The sequence below is a fragment of the Buteo buteo genome, chromosome 3 (genome assembly GCF_964188355.1).
Source record: "Buteo buteo chromosome 3, bButBut1.hap1.1, whole genome shotgun sequence".
Taxonomy (NCBI): Eukaryota; Metazoa; Chordata; class Aves; order Accipitriformes; family Accipitridae; genus Buteo; species Buteo buteo.
The window spans coordinates 13,804,594-13,826,920 of record NC_134173.1 but is presented as its reverse complement, the minus strand read 5'-3'; the positions used below and the strand labels follow the sequence as shown (position 1 = coordinate 13,826,920).

General features: G+C 43.7%; 1 protein-coding gene and 1 long non-coding RNA gene across 2 annotated transcripts in view; one reads left to right on the top strand and one right to left on the bottom strand.

Moving 5' to 3' along the window:
- Positions 1–671: 671 nt before the first annotated feature.
- CBLN2 (cerebellin 2 precursor) lies at positions 672–7,873 on the bottom strand. The gene is made up of 3 exons (XM_075022882.1): positions 7,348–7,873; positions 5,041–5,160; positions 672–4,766 (listed from the first exon to the last, which is right to left on the bottom strand). The coding sequence occupies exons 1-3, from the start codon at positions 7,717–7,719 to the stop codon at positions 4,569–4,571; spliced, it is 690 nt and encodes a 229-aa protein (XP_074878983.1). The 5' UTR covers positions 7,720–7,873; the 3' UTR covers positions 672–4,568.
- The window catches only part of LOC142028907 (uncharacterized), a 27,882-nt gene continuing 12,036 nt past the window's right edge, over positions 6,482–22,327 (top strand). The window contains exons 1-2 of the long non-coding RNA XR_012649739.1: positions 6,482–6,872; positions 22,223–22,307. This is a non-coding gene — a long non-coding RNA (uncharacterized LOC142028907). The remainder of the gene's footprint in view (positions 6,873–22,222; positions 22,308–22,327) is intronic.

Genomic DNA, 22,327 nt, shown 5'->3' with positions numbered 1-22,327 from the left:
TAGTACTGAAATACATTTAAACAGAAGAATGATTATTGGGTTAACTAAAGGTTTGCACTGATTACCGTCACTGATTTTTAAAGTAAACGTAAGAGTAGATCATGACTAAAATCCAAATCCTACAATTCAGGCCAAATGCTATTGATGTTTTTCATAAGCTCCTCTATAGAAGAATGGACTTTACTGAAGTAAATAAACCAAGCAGGATTAGCCTCTTCATTGAAATGACAATATATTTATTTTAATATGGAGCACTTGTATTTTGCTGATACTTGATTATATATCAGCAGCTGATCAAAAGGTTTGCCTGTCATCTGCACAGCCACCTAGTCTGGGTCTAACTACAGTCACGATGCACAGCAATAATTCTCAGGAGTTTATAACCTGTTCATGTGATCTAGTTAACAGGTGGCCAGGAATCATGAAGTTCTGGTTTGAGCATTCCGACAGATGAAAACAAGTCAAATAAAAGAATCTCCTCCATTAAGAAAACGGGTATTTTACAATGAATCATTATTATTTACCACCTTGATTAAAAATGGGCATGACTCATCTCATCAAACATGATCCTGGAACAATTGTTCAAGACAGTGTGTGGTTCCAAATCTAGAAACTGAGCATTGCCTCAAAGACATACCTTGGCCTTTCAACAATAAATAAAAACAGGTGAATCAATTATTTCTCTTTAGTTACATATAACTGTTTAATGGACTTTAGCTGACAAGTCACTACCCATGAAAATGATGAAGTATATTAATGACACCAATTTTTTAATGCTTGTTAACACTAGAAAGTTATCCTGGATTGAAGCAGACTATTAATTATAACAGCTATTTTTAAACAAAGCTACCTGTGACCCTGCCTATTCCAGAAATGAATGTCACATTACAAGGACATGAAACCATTTTCAGCTATTTCTGAATAACTCCATCAGTAAACAAGCCCTTTTAACCTATCTTCTACTTTGACAGATTGTCCAAGATACGAATTTGGTCAATAAAAACAAAATGTTCTTTTTAAAAGTTAAAGAAGTCACAGCCAACAAACACAATGTAATTTCTAAACAACTCCCTAGTTTCATGTCTCTGTCTCTCTCCTCCTCCCACCCAAAATAAACAGATCCAGCTTGCAAGATGCTGACCAGTAATGAGAGACACTGCACATCCATCACACCCACTGCCTCAGGGGGAGGTAAAAGCACACAGGTTTTTGTCAAGACCGTGTTCAAACTATGGATATAAAACTCAAAAACCTAGAGGAAGGCAACAAAGTATACAATGAGTATTTATCATTCCTAGTGCAGGTCCCGATTTCTACCCTGCCAAAAGTACACTGAAGAAACTCTAAAACAGTGGTACCCAAAAATACCCAGGTGAAGATTGTTCCCTGGAAGGGAAACAGTCAAACAGACGGTGTTTTCATGGGAATATCTTCTGATCATGTCACACAGCAGCTTATGAGAAAGTCTGAAAGTTGTTGGAAGGAATATTGTGTTATTACTCCCACAGGAACGAGAGCTGGTTTTGTGCCATTGGCCTGCTTCGCTGCCATATATGTTTTACACTTAACCCTCATGGTGCCCCTCAACATTAAATTTATACCAACTCTGGATGTTACCCAATCAATTTATTTATATAAATGACTTTAGACAAGCCTACTCTTAATGTGCTGGGAGGCTCCTTTAGGTGGTCTCACATAATATTTCTTGTTGCATTCTACAGCGCTGCTGTTGCACATTTTCCCCCTCTAACATAAAATACATCATGATATCTGTGCCTTATATGTATAGCAACGTCTACTGTTTCCAATCACAAGTAGGCTGCACCTTCTCAAACTCAGATACAAAATCAAGTAAAAGGAGAAAGGGAATAAATATTGCAAAGAACATTAAAGAAAAAAAAAAAGCACCGTGACTGTAAGTAGTGTACAATAAGAATTTACTGCCCATTTTCCATTTAATTTAACTCTTTATATAACAGTCCTAAGTCTACAGCTTAGCACGAAGCACACATGAGTAGAAGAGGGAGAGGCAGTATATTAGAGACCTTCTTTAAATTCAGGAGAACATTGGTTATCATATAAACATATTTAGCTTTATAAAATAACCATGGTCAAAATTACTGAACTTGAATACATGAAGTGGGATATTCAGATTCTGCAGCTCCAATGGCTTAAGAAACTTACAAGAATATGTCCAAGGCAAACTTTGTCATTGGCCTCATTCAGCTTAGGAGAGAGCCAGAACTAAGATGTCATTGCCTTACTCAAGCCAGATGAACTGAGATAAGTGGGACAACTGAAAGTGATTATGGTAGGCAGAATTTCAAAATAAGGCTGAGGAAACGTAATAGAAACTGAAAACTTGGGACCTTGAACCCACCTCGGTGTCTATTTTCTGGAGAGATATGATCAAGTTGTAAACAAAAAAACTTAGATTTAAAAGTAGTTTTGCAATATCTACCACTAAGACAACTGTTTTCATAACTATTTTTGTATTTTAATAGAAGGAGGTTGCTGCCGACTCAAGTTTTATTTCACGCATTTAAACATATCCCTGTGATATTTTGTAACTAGAACCAATGCAGTCATGCCAATGCACAAGGGAGAACTAGAAAATGCAACCCATTAAAAAACAAACCTGAAACCTCTTCATTCAGTAACCGGCAAAGTGAAACGCCAAAGCAAACAAACAACATCAATGGTGAAAATACACAAAAATATTAAATTGGCTTATGTTTTAGTCGTCTGAGGTATCATAAGCAACACAGATAAGGGGTTTTTTTAAGAATATATGACTTTAATTGACTTTGTCCCTTTAATGATAAATTTACAATGAAAATGACATGTCCACCATAATTTTGAAATACAACATAGCTACCACCAATTTGCTGCAAATGCCTTTGCATTGTATTTGTTTGTGGCAGAGGAGTAAATCTGACAAAAATAAATTCTTATACACATCCACCCTTGTGGGATTAATAGCAAGATGAAATATTTCAAATTAAATAAATGAAGATAAAAATCATATAAAATAATATAAACACTCCTCCTGGATCTCCTCAAGCAAGATTTTCCTCAGCACACTGTCTAATACACCAACCTTCATTAAAAAAGTGAAAAAACCAAGACCTGCTTATTGAGAATGAGGCAAAAGGATGCAATTGACGCTGGCCTGGTATTTTACCTCTTGTCGATTGGGGTAACAACTTTTCCTAACCTCCAGTATCGATGTCAGTCCACCCCAGAACTCTGAGGCCATTTGCACTGGGAAGAGCACACACGGCTAATAAGCGCACGGCACGCGTGCAACTTCTGATGCCTTTGCGGATCCTCAGAGGCCCCTCTCCCAAAGGCTGTCAAAGATGCTAGTGGCAACTCCTCCGATACTTGCCATGGACAGGTCAAGTGGAGAGGGTTTTATTTAATTTGGAAGAGGAAGAGTTTGCTCTGCCATCTCTCCGTGCTCCCACAATGTGTACTCAAGCATTAGTGGACAAATACATCAAATAAATATCAGATAAAAGCACCCAAAATACGCTCGGTAATGCAAAGAAAGGATATATTTTAGGGTACGGTCAGAGAAGATATTCAAAGCCTCCATTGTTGCTTCTAGAAATGTCAGGACAATTCAGAAATGTCAGTTCCTTTACCGGTTTCCAGATTGTAATTGAAGGATCATGTAGCTCTCTCGCTCTTTCTCTCTCTTTCTCTCTCTCTAAATAGGTCTATAAAGATCAGCTGGAAAGTGCAGACAGAATTGTTCACTGGTTAGCTTTACGTAGAGCTACAGGGTATATATGTGCTTTGTTTTGTCTTATTGATCAATCTAGCTTACATTTTTCGCACACACAAACAAAAATCAGGAAAAATAAAAAGCCGATGAAAAACACGAACAACACAAAACAAATAAGGTTCCAATCGTGCAAATTTTGCTTCACTGGATAAAGCACTTCTTGACACAGTAATGTCCAAAATCCCCCTCCCCCAGAAAAATACAGGACTGAGACTGAAGCCATTCTTTTTTTTTTTCTTTTTTTTCGCTTTTTTTCTTTTTTTTTTTTTCTTTTTTCCTTAAGGCTATACAACACAAAGAAATAAAGCATGGAAAGAACACCTCATTGGGCTGAACACTTCATTCTTCTGGCTCTGGAGCGAGCCTTTGACAAAGCAATTGTGTGGTCCAAGTTATTTGTCTCATTGGGACAACAACGAGAGAAAGAAAAAGAGGAAAAAATGAAAGAGAGGAAAAAAATAAAGAAGAATAAGAAAGGCAATGATCCCAACAATAAAATCCGAAATTGACTTTACAATCACAGGTACAAATTGCTCAGGTCGATAATTTCATTTCTCCTAAAGATCACTGTCGTCTAAAACTAATTAGAGGCGCAGGTTCCCAAGGAATTGTCAATATTCAAAGCAAATGTTGGAGTTTAGAAGGTTATCATTCTTCTACCGTGACAGTCTGACGGGGTGACTGGAAATATTGTCATGTGCTGCCAAGTTCAGGGTGTCGTTAACGATTGAATCCTTGCTCCGGCTCCTGGATCTGTCTCCTATTCAGCCTTCTTTTATAGCGGAAAGACTAAGAAGCCGGAAAAGGTTGAATATTTCCACCCTCCCATGAGGTTACCCCTTTCCAGTTTGAGATGCACTTTGTCTTCTCTTTCCATGTGGAGCAAGACCCCATTGCTGGCTGCTTCTCTGGTGACGTCCTGATCCCCTGCAAAAGCTGAAATCACTGGGTAGCCGTTTTGCATTAAACTTACCTAAAAAGCGCAAAGAGAGAGAATCTGAGTTTTCTCAATACTCTCAATGACTTTATTGCCCTGTGCACATCACCAAACTTTTGTGCAGGTTAGAAACAGGGTTGAATTAAGCTAAGGCAATGCGTGATTTCTGTCATGCATACAGACCCCTTTCACTGAAATAACCTACAGTCTCATTCTTCGCTTGCTGGTTTTGTAAATGCACCTTAGTGTCTAGAAATGAGCATTTGGAAAAAAAAAGGGAAGATAGCGTCTTCTTTAGATCACAACCCACCTGGATGGTTTGTCTGTTATAGACCTTGACCACGTGGAAACTGAAACTATATATCCCTTTTCTTGGTGCTACAAATATACTGGAAGCAAGATCAAAATGGTTGCCAATATTAACTAATACCTGGAAAGTAAACAAACAAACAAACCAAAACAAAACAAGAAAGAGAGAGAGAAAGAGAGAAATCAGACCCCACCTTAGAAAAGCGCCAGTGCAAATCTGACATGAGCTCCATGACCGATACAAAGCCTAGTCGAAATGGCATTTGCAGCACAATTAAAAGTGCAGTGCAGGGGAAAGGAGCCAAGTTACAGAGACATTTAAAAAGCATCACAGTTCATAAAACGATTTAGTTACGCAAAAATGATCTCCAAAGCCTGTTAGATGAAGTGCAAATGTCCACACTGCACTGTCAATAAAGCAAAGGTGGCAGAAGCGGGAGGGGAGGGAGGTGGAGGGAAGGAAAGGAGGGAGGGGAAAGAAGCGAGGAAAAAAAACCCCGAAACTCATCAACTCATAATGCAAATGTATGGGTTTTAGCTAGCACTACTGAAATCAGACCTGCCCTCGGATTTAATAGGGTATAGAACTAAAATCGTACTGCAGAGAGGGGCGAAGGGGGAGAGAGGATGCTCAGCAACAGCAACACCTCCCAGCTCATGCCTCCCTGTCCCTCTGGAGGGCTGTGCGGCTGGGGTGGGCCTGCTCCTCCTCCCTGATAGCAGTCAATCTGCCATATATTTCAACATCTTTTGGAACAAAGAAAAAAAGAGTAAGAGTGGAGCCCTCCAGCAGATGTGCAAAGCCTCACTGGGAAGCGGTGGCTGCATCCTGGCCCCGCAGAGGCTGGCGGTGCGGAACCTGCCGATTTGAGGGGCATCCGGCCCTGGCTCATCCTCTCCCTCCTTTTCCAAGCTCCAGCGATGGGCAGCCTGATTTGGCTCCAAAGGCACAGGTAAGGAGGGGAAGAAAAACCCGTGGGCCCATGGCTATCCCATGTGGCGAGCGGGCGAGCCCGAACCAGCTGCTCCATTGTGCCTGTCCCCACGGCACCCCGGCTACCCTCAGCTTCGCGGGCTGCAATCTCTGTTTTAAGGAAGAAAAATGCAAAGCAGGAGGAAAAAAAACCTCCCCCCCCCCCCCCCAAATCCTGAGCCTTTCCTCCCAAATAGCCAAACTCTATTGTTTCCAAGAAAGGAAAAAAAATAAATATATTAATCCATTATTGTGGGAGCACCAAGGGAGGAACGCCTTCAAACTCCTAAATACTGTGCATTGTGGGGTAAAGCGTCTAAAATATGCTGTACCTGAAGCAAGTTCTTTTTTTTTTTTTTCCCCTTTTCCTCGACTGATCTGACTTTACAAGATCCTGTATGCGAGGAATAGCTGTGCAAACTCATTAGGAGGGACAGGTAGACAGATGAATGACAGTCGGACAGACAGATGGAAAAAGAAAAAAAAAACAAACCACAAACAAACCAGCGAAAACAGTTTGCGTGTGCTGATTTTGGCTGACTCTGCAATACTACTTCAGGAGTCAGAGGCGGTAGGAAAAAAAGTAAATTTCATAGCAAAAAAAAGGAAGCGGAAGGACGGGGCATGGGCTCCGGGAAGCAAGCGGTGCAGCGGGGAAGGGGCAGGAGGGCCCGGCCGGGCTCTGCCCGCCGTTCTCCGCGCAGGATAACACCGCTCCGTTATAACCCACCGGGGACCTCGGTCGCCTCGTTTGACAAGGCGGGAAACACCCTCTTCTTCCTCAGCCCTCCCTCCCCAGGAGAGATGCTGTAACATTGCCAAATGCGCTCGGAACGGGCAGACCCGGCGACTGCCCATCGGTAAATCTGTCCTCCCCTTGCCCTGAAAACGAGCGTTGCCCACGGAGCACCGAAGGGGAGGACGGGGGGGGGGAGGGATCCGCGCTCTTGCCCCCCGGGTCGTCCCTGACTGCCCGGGGCAACGCGGGGCTGCAAGGCTCCCCGGCGAGCGTCTGAGGCACAAAAACTCGCACGTAAAACTCTCTCCGTGCTGGCGACGGGACCGGACAAGAAGTCAGCGTGCGTGCGTCCCCTCCTTTAGCGCCCCAGAAAAGCCCCGCAGGCACCTAAAACCCCAAAACTTCCCAAACTCTTGCAGGGGAGTTGGGCTGCAAAACTGCTGCCGAGGGGGCGGGCCGGGCTTAAAAGGCGGCGGGGGAGCGAGAAGGGAACCCGGCGTGTAGGGGCGGGGGGCTAGGGGCGGGGGTGTCCGCGCAGGGAGGCGAGGGGCCGGGGGGGGGGGGGAGCAGCGAAGGCGAAGCAGGCGGCGGCTGACCTGGTCGAAGTAGATGGTCATGGTGCGGTTGCTCATCTCGGAGGGCTCGTGGTTGGTGCTGCGGGTGGCCGAGAAGGCCACCTTGGCGCTGCCCGAGCGCACCGAGATCCCCAGGGAGGAGGTGATGGCGCCGTCGGCCGAGGGGCTGGAGTCGCACACCACCAGGCACTTCCCCTCCAGGACGATGGGCTCCGTGTCGTTCTGCGCCCGCACCGGGCACCCGGCGGGCAGCAGCAGCAGCAGCAGCGGCAGCGCCGCCGCCAGGCAGCAGCAGCAGCCGCCGCCGCCGCCCGCCGGCTCGGCCGGCGCCCCCCGCCGCCGCCGCCCCATGCCCACCGCCGGACCGCCGCCGCTCCGGCTCGCCGCCGCCATGCGGGCGCCCCGCGCCGCCGCCGCCGCCGCCACCACCAGCGGGGGCGGGCGAGGCGGAGGGGGCTGCGCGCCTGCTGCCGCCGCGGCGCCCCGCGGCCAGCGCTCTGCGGGACGGCGGCTGGGCAGCGGCGGCTGGGGCCGCGCCTTCCTCCCCTTCTCCTCCGCCTCCGCCTCCTCCTCCTCCTCCTCCGCCCGCCTCCTCCTCCGCGCGGGGCGAAGGAGCCTCCTCAGAGGGCGGGCGGCGCGCAGCAGCCTGGCAAGGGCAAAGGCGGCGGTGAAGCAGAGAAGCGGGCGGGCGGGAGCCGGGCACCGCGCCGCCCGCCACCTCCCCGGCCGGTGCGGGCTCCCGCCCCGTCGCCGACCCGGCCGCCCCAACGGGGCGGGGAGAGACCGCGCTTCCCCGGCGTTTCCTCGCCTCTCGCTCTCCCTCCCGTCCCCCAGCAGCGGGGGGTCCCGCAGCCCCAGCCGTGCGTGGAGGCGGGGGGCGGGGGGGCGGGCAGCGCGGCAGATTTCGCCCCTGCGCCCACGGGGGAGCACCCCGTGGGCGCCTCGGACGGTCCCCTTCCCGCCCCGCCAAACCCCGGCGAGTTCCCACGGCCCCACTTTTTACTCCGGCTGCCAGCCGGCTCTACGTCCGCCTCCTAACGCCCCGGCCGCTACGGAAGGAGATTTTGGGGTCGCTGCTAATGCTCCCTCTCCCCCTCGCTGGAGCTGCCCCGCTGTCCCGAGGGTTCGCAGGGGGCCGGAGCCCGCGTCCCCGCCGCGGCGCTGCCCCGGCCGGGCTCCGGGAGCCGCCGCCGCCGCCCTCCTCCTCCCCGCCCGGGGGCTGCTGCGCTCGGGCATCGGCTCCTACTTCCCAAACCTTTGTCGTCGTCGTCGTCGTCGTCCCCGTCCCCCCCCAGGCCAGGCTCCCTCCGCTGCCACCGATCCCGGCGGCTCCCCCTAAACAACTCTCGGGAAGGAAGCGGCCGGCTGGGGCGTCCGCCGGCTCCCACCCCGGCATGCACACCCACGGCAGGAGGCAGACCCTCACCCGGCGTCTCCCTGGGAAGTTGCGTCTCAGTTTTTCCCCGCTCGCCCCGAGACCTCGCTCCTGGGAGATCCCCCCTACGCTTCCCCCGAGGCATCTCTAGCCGCTGCCCTAAGCCCGCATCTTATTACAGCTACCATTTAAAATGGTATTTTGCAAAAGGACCAGCCGGCGGGGAGGAGAACGGCCTGGTTTACCTGGGAGGTCCATGACGGGAGAGGAGGGCTGGCTAGGGAGCTCGTCCGTGAACTTGTATTGCTTAGAGAAAATGAGCCGAGATTGCGCTGGCAGAAAGAAAAGGAAACAGGAGTCGCCTCTTTCTCTCCCGCCCATTGCCAATAATCCCCCCCCCCTCCCCAGCCGCCACCACCACCACCCCGCTCCCTCCCTCCTCCCCTCTTCACGCACACATGCACACACGCACATTCTCGCACCCGGCAGGGATTCAGACGCCGGGAGGGGAGCGGAGCCCGGCCCCGGCCCCCCCCGCACCCCGGGCGAGGCTTCACGGGCGGCAGGGGAACGCCGTACCCCCTCGCTCCCACCCCCGCCCTTATCCCCTTATTTCTACTTAACCCCGTCGGGCTGAGTCGCCCCCGTGGAAACATGGCACCGCCACGTTAGAGCTTAACGGCCCCCCGCGCCGCGCAGCATCACCAAGCGGAACCTATTTGGAAGTCGTAAACTTTAATAACGATTAGACTAATTAATCACCACTAAAAGGGACGCGGCGTTTGGGGCACTTCAGGCCACAAGGCCGCGCACCGCACCCCGAAAGGCCCCATTCCCACGCACCCCGGCGGCGGCGGCTCCCCCTTTATTGAACCGGTCCTTCCCCGGGGGGCGGCTCCGCTCCCAGACCCGCACCCCCCCCCCCCCCCGACCCCCGCACCCCCTCCCCGAGCCGGGACCCGCGCCCGGCCCCGCCCGCGGCTCCGCGCCAAGCGCGGGCGCAGGGCGCCACCTGGCGGCGGCGCGGGGCGGTGCGGGAGGGGGCCGGGCTGGACGGCGGAGCCGCCGGCGCCGGGAGGGAGGGATGGAGAGAGGGATGGAGGGAGGAAGGCTGCATCCCGGCAAGGGCGGGAGGGAAAAATCCCAAAGGGAAGAGCCTTGGGCTGAGGAACCGAGCGGCCGCCCCCCTCCCGCTGCCTGCAAGACCCGGGCGCGGTGCGCTCGCCGGTCCCTCCCGCCTTAACGTGTAATGCATGTCACGATCAAGGTTATTATCGCCGGGTATTGCCAAGGTTTCCCGCGTCTCAGCTCGTGTGGCTGCTGCCGAGAGGTTAGCAGCGGTGCGAGGGAGGGTAAGGCAAAGCTCTGGCCATCGAGTTTTGTGCCTTTCTTCCCAGTGCAATTCGATTTTCTCGTTGCGTGTGGCGTTTTCCTAGAGATCCTCGTACCCAGGCTTCGGCGGCGGAAAGGAACGTGTCAGAAAACTGCAGAGAAATCTACATGGTAGCTTTCGATGTGGAGAAAAGTTTGCAGGTGTATCTCAATAGTAAAATTACCGTCTCATCTATGAATGAGCGCTCCTCTGTTTCAATCTTCTGCTTTAAGGACAAGTAAGGAACCCCTGCGGGTGTCTGCCTGACGATTTGCGCCGAGAAATTAATCACGCCCTGAAATTGCAGCTAAGCTGTGTGCAGGGAATTCCTAACCTATAGCTCCTTATTTCAAATAAGAATTTTATACTAAGCCTGAAATACTCGTGTTTAATGGTCTTTTTCCCAAGTTCAAGCACAGAGGGATGAGAGTAGAAAGCTGAAAAGTGTAGTGCATTAAAAGTATCAGGAAGCAGAGCAGGAACCAGTCTGTGGCTGTAAGGCGGCACCTATTCTGCAAGACAGTGAAAAGGACCACAGAAATTCCTCCAGAAGGCATCAACGCTCAGTCTTGCATGGGTCTGGTACACTGGGGAGCTGCTATTATTTCTCTTTGGATCACACTACTCATTGGTTATGACTCTGTTGTATAAACAAGGAATGAAAGCAGAGCCGAAAACATTTGTTCCTTGTTTTATATGACTTACAACATTAGGCCCAGTGGTGAGGGAACGATGGCACGTCATCACTTCTGCCTGCTACTTTCAAGAAAGATGAGCGTAAGAACTAAAGGGAAATGAAAAGCCCTTAAATCCAATGTGCATCCATGGGAAAACAGATGAAATCTCGCCTTTCTTCAAGGAATGAATCCCACACGTATAGAACCCCCCTTCTCCTTGGATAGCTAACTAGCAAAAGAACTATCAGTACAAATCAGCACAGCATGAATGGAAAGGGAGAATAACAAAATGAGAATATTTATTTGTAATAAAATATCTAATTAGATGACCTTTACAGTGTTTATTAGAAAACAGATCCATGCATTACTTCTAATTAAATACTGTCCTTAATGGGATAAACCTGCGGCCTTCATGGAGTCATGTAGCCGGCAGAATTATTTCTGCGTCTTTCCTTTCTTTTGTGAGTGGCAGGGCTGAAAATACAGGTTTTGAAATTATTATCGTAGTTGAAATGCAGTTCACTCAGTGATGGAGTGACTTCAGAAAAGTGTACCTTCAAAAGTAAACAAGCAGATAAGGTATTTGCAGTCCTTTTTTCTGAGCTCAAAGAGTTGGTGGTAGTTGGAAAACAATAGTGTGTATTCAAGCTCATGCCATTTTTCAACACTTTGCCAAGACTGTTAGTAAATACAAACAGTTCTACCAGGGACATGTTGAACTTGGTGTGGCAGTTCTACAAGAAATGAAACCGCTCATTTTTTTGGAGCCTTCCCTAAGCTAGCACTCACCTTGAACTCATTTAAGCCAACAACTTCAAGGGGAAAAGCTTTTTGTCTCATCTACTAAATCAAGTTTTCAACAGAAAACTATTTTGATCAGCAGCTCCCAAGTGTTTCCCATGCATTATTTACATGAATGCCTAACAAAACGGGACACTTCTTTCCAAAAGAAAATACTTATATAGCTCTTCCTGAAATTACTTCACAGATATTCACATGTACTATCTCAATGTTACATATACAACTACAGAGAAAGAAGAAATGTTCTTTTGAGGTGAAACTTACTTTTGTCTACCCCTAATATTAGGACAAGTTTGTGACAGGGACAAAAAAATCCATTTCCATGATCAGCCAAGGTGCAGAAGACTGAGTCCTCATTTATTAAATAGGCTACCATTTAAATCACTAAACATAGTCTTCATGGATTACGTGGCCTTTAAAGAACAATTTTACTGTAAATTGTAAACAAATAGGGTTCCACGAATCTGATTCTGTTTTCTTTACAAGCATACCTATGAAATATAATCTGGTGGCAGAGAAAGTGCAGTCTTCTCTACGTACCCAGTGATGACCTCCATATTAACCACAAGTTGCGGTTAAATCAGCTGAGGTATATCCACCCTCTGTGAAAGCAGCCCTGTGTTAAATTTGACCATCAGTGTGACTAAAAGAATGCTTTGTAAATTCAAATCAGTAGTTCATTCTCTATCCTATCAAGGCACCGGGGCAGATTACCTTATAGGTACCAACTATACCAGGTATAATACCATATATTAAAGAATATGTAACTCTCTGTTGATGACATGCACAACATTCTCAAGTATACACAACACAGAAAAAAAATTACCTAATAAATTAGAGTTCATTCAGAGAGATAGTTAAACTTCTTTTCTAGCCCGAGTCTTAGTGCCACACACAGCAACCAAGGCAGTTGTATTTTCTCCTGCATAGGAAGACTCATCCTAAGTGTTTCTGACGTGTCAGTTCTCAATTGGAAAGGGTCTCCCCTCATAGGAAGGTCAGGACTATAGATGGAAGATTTTGCATGACCCATCTTGATATGGAGTATCGTGTCTGATATAATTTCAGAAATATTTGCATAAGATTTTACACACTGATAGAAATATGTGTAATTCCCCAAGAGCATTTTCTTTGTTCATGAAAAAATACCAGAAGAACCCAAGACAGCAATCTGTTTTGGAACATAATATTTATTTTCTTCCATAAAATATCTTTAATTTCTAATGATTTATTAAATAAATAGTGAAAGCATGATATAACAAAAAAAGAATAAGGCATTAGAATATTTTTATTTATTGCAATATAATTCATCACAGTGCTCTGATTTAATACCATTTAATATCAGATTGGATGTCTGAATGTCGTACCTTAACATTCAGTTACTTTGATAACACTACTTTTTCTGCAGAAGTGCAAACTTACTGAACTATTGTCAAAGCTTGTCTTCAATAGAAGTTTTGTGTGACCATTTTTTTATTAAAATATTGTTAAATACAATCTTGTAGACCCCAAAGAGATGAAACAGACGTGAAATACTGTATAACTTTGTAGTGATACCAGAGTTCTTACACATGGTTGTACAGTGACATTTAAATGCACTCTTCTAAGACAAGTTTGTAATGCCACTACCTTACATACTCTACCAGCATCATTTGACAAATAGCCCCTGCAGTGAAATGGCTAGCACTTAGCAACATGCCACCGTACTCTGTTTAATCCCCCTCATTTCATGGAATTTCAGCTCCAGGAGGAGAGGGGATTAATAATTTTTAAGATGAAAGTTATTTTGCAGTGCCTTTTTTCTAATATCATGTTCTGTCTGTCATCAGCCTCTGTGACCAACACATTTTCAAGCCCTTCAGGCTTGCTTGGGAGAATTTAGAGATGAAGATGTCATATCCTTAGAAAAAAATGGTGCAGAGAGCTTGTTTTTTCTAAACATATACCAATCAGAAATGTTTAGACAATGTGCATGCAGTCACCTACGTGGTCTGCGTGTTCAACACTTATGTCCGGCTTCCAAGGTTCGGTGCATCCTCAGAACAAACTCTGTTCTACAATGATGTTGAGCAGCTCTGCTGTTCTCTGAATTCCTTCTTCACAGAATAACAGCTTTTAACTAGATAAATGATGACAGCAACCCAGCGTGCCTTCCAAAGACTGAACTTTTTTTGTGTAAAAAGAAAAAGCACTTGGGAGAAATGTTTACCGCAACACCAGCCAGGCATGGGGCTTGGCCAGTACAAATGCTTTTTTCTGTTATATATAACACTCAGCATTGCTTGTGTGCCTAAGTTTTGGGTATGCATTTTCCACTCGTACAAACTCGCAACTTGATCTTTTAAATACGGAAAGCATATTTTTAAAATGTAACTCCTAGCTAACAGAACTAAAGACTTCATTTATACTCTTACACCTGCAAAAATGTATGCATCCACCTAATATCCTCCCTCTGAGCCTCCCAACTGAATTCAGAGACTGAAGACTCTAAATGAAATTTCTAATCAAAAAGTTGCTATAAACATAGCACGTTTCCAAGTTTCATTACAGGAGATTCCTTCAGGATCATAGCCAATATATACAAAGTTCTCTGAAGTTTATATATGTTAGATATTATATATATTTTATATATATTTTAATATCTTACAGATATTGCATATCTCATAACATATAGATAGATGTTACATAAATATTAGATACTACAGGTATATATCAGGTACATGTAGCTATTATGTGTTAGTTCCATGTGAGAGTTGGGAAGAACTAGTGTTTTTAAAACTATTTCTTTTGCACTGACCTTCTTGCTACAGGTGAGATGTTGCTATAAAAGGTCACGCAAATGCGATATTTAAAACTGAGATACTGCCTGTTTATTTTCCGAAGACAGACTCTTAAAACAGGACTTTGAAATACAACACAGAGATGCCACAGCCTCCAATTGCATTACCTAGCTTCTCTAGTTCATTCAGCTAGGTTTCAAGGCAGGCCTTCCAGTTCTAATTGGAAAACAAAGTTATACCAAATTGCATGTTTTTACTGATGCATGATAATTTGTATTAGCAGAGAAGACTGACATTTCTGAAAGCAATCCACAGAAATAAAAATATATGGCATAGATAGATTACATTATTAATGCTTTCATTTAGTTAGTTCTGAGTTTAGCAATTCAGTATACAAAATCAGGTTTGAAAAGCAATGCTGTAGAAGACTGTCTCTTTAATGACATACACAGAAGGAAATCTATAACTCTTTTGTTCATACATTTCTTTGCCTCAGTTTTTTGTTGCTTTATTTTTTTGATTCTGCTTGAAAGATCCATACACTTTTTTTTGAGAAGGCAACTGCTCTGTAAACAGGCCTCTGTATGTTGTCTCAAGTTGCACGCTCACAAAACAGGATATGAAAAGCACAACTTGCTCTGGAAAATCTTATCCATGATACAGAGGTGTAACCATTCTGGTAGGGAGCAAAACCAGATAGGTTCAGTCTTTTTAAAATTAATTTTTCTTCTGAAATAAATAAAACTGTAATGAACCAAGAGACTATTTATAGCTTTGGAGAATTAAAACAGATGTACTTGGTCACCTTTACATGCTCAATCTGCCTCAGCACAGGGTTGCAGAGAACTCTGATGACATTTGAGAGACCCAAAAGATTTGAGTCTTAGTTTCCCTCATTTGGTAATGAAAAAGATCTCTGGCTGTTGATGACTCAGTCATGTAGTTCATTCAGCTTTTATTTGTGTCATGTTTTTTCACTTTTCCTCCACCAGAGTTCACAATTTTCACCAATAGTTAAACTAATGTACTGGTGAGATTTGTTGTCAGACATTTTTAAGAGAATGCTGCTGCTCTGGCTGTAGAGCCTCATTTATTTGAAATGGGGAAGACTGGAATTCCTCAACCAAAGAACACTTACAATCCGATCCCAACCTATGAAAATGGTATTTCATCTAAGGTGAGCGTAGAGAAAATCCAAAGTAGCCACCGGCTGTTGAAATGTTGTCTAGGATGCAGCAAGGCTTCCATCCATCCAAGGAGTTCAGGACCTTGATGTGAATTACAGACACCTCACTTCAGTCACAGCTCCACGACTTACAACAAAATTTCATACCCCTTCAGCTTTCGCAGGTCTGTGAAGACATCTGTTCTTGCCTCATTAGAAATAGTTCTGAACAGCAATCTTTGTCTCTTTTGAAAACACCAGGAAACATATAGTTAGTCCAGATCCAGTCATTGTGCATCAGTACAGCATTACATTGTTCTCTTCCAGAATCTAAAGCTTTTATCAAAAGAAAGTTTTAGCTGTTATGACTGTAGAGGTGGCCTCACAAACCATGGCAATAGATGCAATGGCAGCTCTCTGCTACTTTTAAACAACTGCAGTACAAGGTATGACCTATCCCATTCACCTTAGTGGCTGCTAAATTGGGTGTCCCTGAAAACACTCGTGACATGTCACTTCTTCTTTTGGTCCTCATCAGAGCAGGTAGGAAAGGAGATGGAACATTACCTGTTGAACGGTTGTGCAATCTACTGTGAATGAAAGCTCTTTGGGGTTGGATAAGGGCATCTGGGAGCAGTGGTATTTGTCTCTCCTTACAATCAGACTCAAAGCCAGAGTCCAGTAAATGTCTGAGATTCTCAAGGAAATAGAGAGGGGAAGTTAGCCTATTTGATGCCAAAAGGCTGGAGAGCCAAGCCCAGGGGCCTGAGGAGTATATGTCACTGTGTCTGGAATAGCTGTCGGCTTTGCTTTTAACAGCTTCATTGGAAGAAGAATTGAAAATGAATTTTCTGTCCTGAACTGAATCTTTGGGGTACATTACTGTTTAGTCATTCCCTGTTCTCCTAGGAAGTATTGCTACAGGTGAGAGAGATGTTTTTGTAAAGTAACGTGTTGATCTGTTTTGAAGGATCTTTATACATGTTTGTCCCACACCTCTGGGAAACCACATATGTTTGTCCCATACATCTGGGAAACCACATACGCCTCTGATCACATCCTTCGATTTAGGCAGAACTCTCAGAGTAGTAGACCCAGGTAATCTTTCGCTGTAAAGGGGCTCACATGGCCTGATCCATGTCTGTCCCAAACGCTGAACACCCAACGTATTCTATTGCATGTGACTGCATAGAAAAATAGCAGCATCTGAAGGCATAGACAAAAAGAGGTGACACAGAAGCAGTCATTCCCATCATCTTGTACTTTTCCTTCCAGGGAATTGTTGAAACACTCAGTACAAGAAAACAACCGTAAAATTTCAGGCATTTACATTAGGGACTTTGAGGTGGACTTATCATTTCCAATTCTAATATTGAGGCCTTCACAAGGGATTTCACATCTGAAGCTTTTTCAGTACACTGGACTGAATGACATTAAATTCAATGCCTTTAAATTAAAGAAAAAACAATGAATCAGAGCTCTGATACACTTTTGCCAAATGCAAGAACAATACATGTTTTTAAAATAAAATAAATTTCACATTGAGAATCATTCCTTTAAGTAGCAATTGCTACATATGTATTACATATATTATATAATACATATGTATTAGGAAAATTAATATGCAGATAGCCTGAACTTAAAGTCTCAGGCCTACAAAGATTTAGCCTGTGTTTTACTTGAGGCACATGAACAGTCCCACTGTGCTTTGCTCTTTATGTACATAAACCTTTGTAGGCCTGGAGCCACAGCACAGGGGAAAAGAATACCAAAAGCATTTGGTAGCACTTCTTTTCATGACTTTGTGCTTGTGATGCTCTTGAAGCAGTATCATTATTACTTTATTATGCTTTGTCATTGTGGTGACAAAAGGGATTTCAGTGCAGCTCTGTAGAGACTGTTGTTCCACGGACATGTCTTTCAGATGTCAGCTCTGTTCTGTAAAAAAGGCAGAAACCGATTCTGGAGATAGGTTTTGCAATGACTGCAAAGCAGCTGGCATCTCTGTAACTGTCACTTTTCAAGACCAAGCACAATTTTTTGGTATCTTTTACAGCTCTGCTTAAACATTACATGTGCCAATGACAGATGTGTTTAAGCTACTTACATACTTTTATCTGTGTTGAACTTTCCACCAATGTAAGACAAAACAAAATGGTTATTTTTGTTTGGAGGAAAGGAAGGGGAGGCATGACTGAGAACGGCAATGCAACCATGCTTCAGGTTATCAGCTTTCAAATAGAAAACCGAAACCCAGGTCATGTGCACTGAGATGCCAGCCCTGAGCAAAGCACTGAGCATGTGTACCCCCTTTCCAGTGTCCTTTTGGCATGGGGGCTATGACAAGCCCTCACTTTCCCAAAATCACAACGTTCAGCTTCCTCACAGCTACTGCCAAACAAGGTTTATATAAAAAAATTTCCAAGTATGATGATAGTGAGTAGCGTTGTTCACGAAGAGCGCTAATAATAATGTATCTAAGGCAGTGTCTCTCTATGCGCTATGTGTACATACGGTACACATTTATTTTTTTTCTCTCAGTGGCTATCTTATTTTCTGTTTCCTAAGGACTTGATAACATTTTATAGTTTACAATATGAAGCACTTAATGAACATGGAATTTAAGGCTACGTCAACACTGTACTTTCAGGCCAGGTCTAAGCCCACGCTTGTATCACAGTCTGCTTTCCAACCATCCTGTCTAGCTGCTAGTGTTTAAGGATTTGCTGCACCCTTGTATTTAGGCCCAGAAAAACACTAGTGAGAGCAAAGCCATCTGGCCATGCCGGGCACTGGAAGACAGTGCTGCCAAACCAGTGAGTCACAGCTGGGAGGCAGGGATTTCACCTTTTAAGGTCAATCTTGAGAAAACAAGAACTCAACAAATACATACCCCCAAAAGTGATATCTAAATAATTGATTCCTATCATATAAAGCTGCCCAAAAATCAAATAATCAGAATAACCAGACTGCAAAATCAGAATAACCAAAAGTAATGCATCTCTGCCAGTCTTTTTAAGGAAATAATTCTTGATCTGTCAAAAATTATGAACTCCCTGCAAACAATCACAGTCCAGTTGATGGCTGTCTGCTTACACAATATGGTTGTTCATTACTGGCTTTTAAGTATAGTACTTAAGAACAAGAAGTAAATGCTAAAAAGAACATGTAAACATTAACTCTCAGTGATATTTGGGCTGAAGAATGACCCCCTATTGCCTCCCCATTGCTTTTTTTCCCCAAATATGGGCTAGAAATTCTGAAATGAAAAGTCACCCAGACCAATACTGATTTTCAAATCTGGACATGTTTTGTCTGTTTTTCTCCATTTTACACTGTTTCCACCTGAAACAATTGCTGCCAGTCATATCTCCTCTCCAACTGCTTCATTCTGACAGTTTGCATCATCCTCCTTTTCTAGATTTTCCCCAGCTCTAATCAGGTGAATTACCTGAAAAACCTTAAATATTCTTTACTAAAATCCCACGATCTCTCACAAGGGGAAAAAAAAAAAAAAAAGCAGCAAGGTAAATTATGTTGTTATGTTGTCATTTTATAAAAGTAAGTAGAGGAATGCATAATTGAATTCCAATTCATCTTGAAGCCTAAACAAAGTCTCTTTGATTCATGATGATACCTAAACCTTTAAATCAATATTTTCTCGCCAATCCACATAAAATGTAAACTGGATAACTGCAGTGCCAGTATGCAAGAAAGAGAAGAGTACGGCTGCCTGAAGAGGAACAATAAACTTGTACCAAAGGGCATGCAAAGAGGTAAAGAATATGGCCTCAGTTCAAATTCAGTTAATCAGTTCATCACATGCTGAACATTAAGCAAGAAAGTCTCATTAGAGTAGAAAAAAATCTAAACAACCAACTGAGTGGAGCTGGGCTGCTCAGGCTTGACTTCTTCAAACACTCTCTTACATGCTTTGGAGCTCCTTGGGCTATAGCTTACATTCATCCATCCATCCTATAGCTGGCACACCTACAACCCTTAAACCATAAAGACTGTATCGTCATACTCTGCAATTGATCCTGTATGAGACACACCTCCCTACCTGCATGCGTGTGCACGCGCACACACACACGCTGTTCTTGAGTAAAAGTAACATGTACTACGATCTCTTTTCACTGCATCACCCTACAAATATAATCAGACTACTAGGAAAAACATATATCACTGGAGTTGCAGAGTTAGCGTTGATGTTTGCAGCAGCAGAAACATTTTGAACACCATCTGCATATTACTATTGTAATTTGTGAAGAATTTCTGGGAGTGCACTAGGTTTCAACATTTATACATTTTTAATAGTAAAAAGACCATCTAGTACAATGGGAAACAAAGAATGCTTTGAGAGTCACTGGAAGATTTCTTTATTTCTTTCATTGATTCATCTGTTTTTCTCTTTAATTTTTACTGTTTCCCGTCCTATTTGTAATGCACTATGTATCTAAGTAAAGTGGAGAGTTGATATGTCTGTCTTACATGCAGCCTGCGACACAGGATAAAACTCGTCTTCATGGCTCTCTGAATCTGGATATAGTTAATGGTCCACACAGCTAATAGATTAGACCCTCTTTCGGGAGCTCCATGCACCCATGCAGAAAAAAAAAGTCATTAGGCAGATAATTACGACAGCTTTGCAACCCCTGGAAACTTCATCACAAACCCCAGTGGTGTCTTATGGAGGCGTAACTGTCTCATCAGTGCGATAAAATCCCATAGTATCATACTGATATTTATGTTCTAGTTGTAAGATAATGAAGATCAAGTTCTGTGCAGAAAAACAAAACATTAGGCTTTTTGTGCAAATTCTTGTAGGTGGTAATATTTACCTTCAGATCCTCCACAAGGCAAAATTTCTTTCAAATTTTTTTCAGTGCATTTCAATCGGACAAACCATTAAAAGCTGTTTCTTTCAGATTTTCAGGTAATTTAGATTCCAGAATAGTTTGAATGTAGAAGGGCAGAAGCTCTGTTGAAAAGAAAACAACAAACAGAAAACCAAAACAAATTAGGTTTGGGTCATGCACAAGTCTAGAAATAGAGAAAGAGGCTTCTGAAAGCTGGTTATGCACTGAATCATCACTCATTCACTAGTTCACATTTTTTGTGTTGTCAGAAAGAACATTGACTCATGACAGTCCAGACAATAAAGAGGTAAATATTTATGTAAATATTAAAAACACCTTTCATACAGTCATGTGAAATTTTAACATGGAATGAAACTCTGAGTTTCAGAATTTTTTAGAGGACTTTATCCCAGGATAATAAGGTTTCCAAAGAGGACACACATGAATAAGCCTCTTCTATGCCAAAGCCTATTAAACTTTCCTTTCTCTTTTAGAAAATTGGTCAAATTCACTGGAGGCAGAAGCAGACTTTACTCCATACAAGCCAGTTTAGCCCTGGATCACACTGAAATGTCTCTCTATTCCTCCTTTGGAGATGGCCAGCTTTGTATACATGATGAAATAATCACTGGAACATATAGAAAAGTTAATTTGATAATTCACACCTAAATTCAAGCCCTGCTCAGAGTATTAAAGGCATTCCTTACTATAATAGTAACATTTCAAAATATGAAACACTACAGGGGTTTGGAGTTGAAACATCATTTCTTCCTAATCCGTAGAAATTTCCCCCAATCAACCACACATTGTTACATATCTAATCATTAATTTCAACCTTAAGAGTCATGATGGGTGTCTAAAAATTAAAGCTAATCAGACTGCAAACACTGATTTGTAATATATAATGCCCACACTGGTCTGCTGCGGTTCTCTTTAGGATTTCTTTTACAAGTGACACAGAGTTTTTCTTGCTTCAGAGCACATATACTTACTATTGCCATTCTCCCAAGATATAAGGGATATTTCAGAGAATGGATACCTGGATCTATCAAAAGATTGATCATGAAGTTTCAACCAATTCTAAGGATTATTGTTATCTTCAAACCCCTACCTGCCTAGTGTAGAAAGGCATCATTCTCTCTTCTTGGTCTCCGGTTGGACTGCCTTAGGTAGCATTCAGGCTGGAGTCAGTCATCTTAAAATATCCTTCTCCATCCCTTTCCTATGTAAAGTAGATACCTTTTCCTTCTGCAGAAGCTGTTTTCCTAAAAACCCAGGTCAGATGAAGCAGAAAAGTATGGTCCCTTCTTCAGAGGGAACAGCAATTTACAATAGGGGATTATTACAAAGCATTTACTACTTAAATGCATTTCTGCAGATAAAATGAGTTAAAGATAAAAGAAAATTGTTCCCTAAAATTAGATACTTTAGGTGAATAACCACATTGCAGAGAACTGCATTTTTTCATTCCACTATATAATTTTGTGTGTGCATGCATGTTGTAGACAATAAGTAGCTAGAATACCTGGGGTTCTCAACAAACCAAAGTGAATAAAGAGGAAGAAAAACAAACAATTATGGTGAGTACTTGTTGCAATTCAAGACCAAATTGACTGTGTGGAAACTAAATAGACTCAGGTAACAAACTAATTCATTACAGATATATGCAGGGTTTTATGATACTTAATACTGCAATTGTCTCCATATTTGGTTTTGGTTAGTCAATTCTCCTTGAACATATGTGAGAGGATGGTAGTCCTGCACAAATGTCTATAAACCATGGAACATCATACTTGGGTTTAAGTTATCCCAATGATTTTCGCAGACCAGTAAAATCTGCAACTCACAGGAGTCCTTTATTTCCTAGGGATTCAAACATGACAGAACACTACAGTTTGAGGATCAAGCCTTCCAGTGGCCTTCTTCAGCATACAGAATGACTGTCAACTCAGGTGAACTCATTTGACTTTAA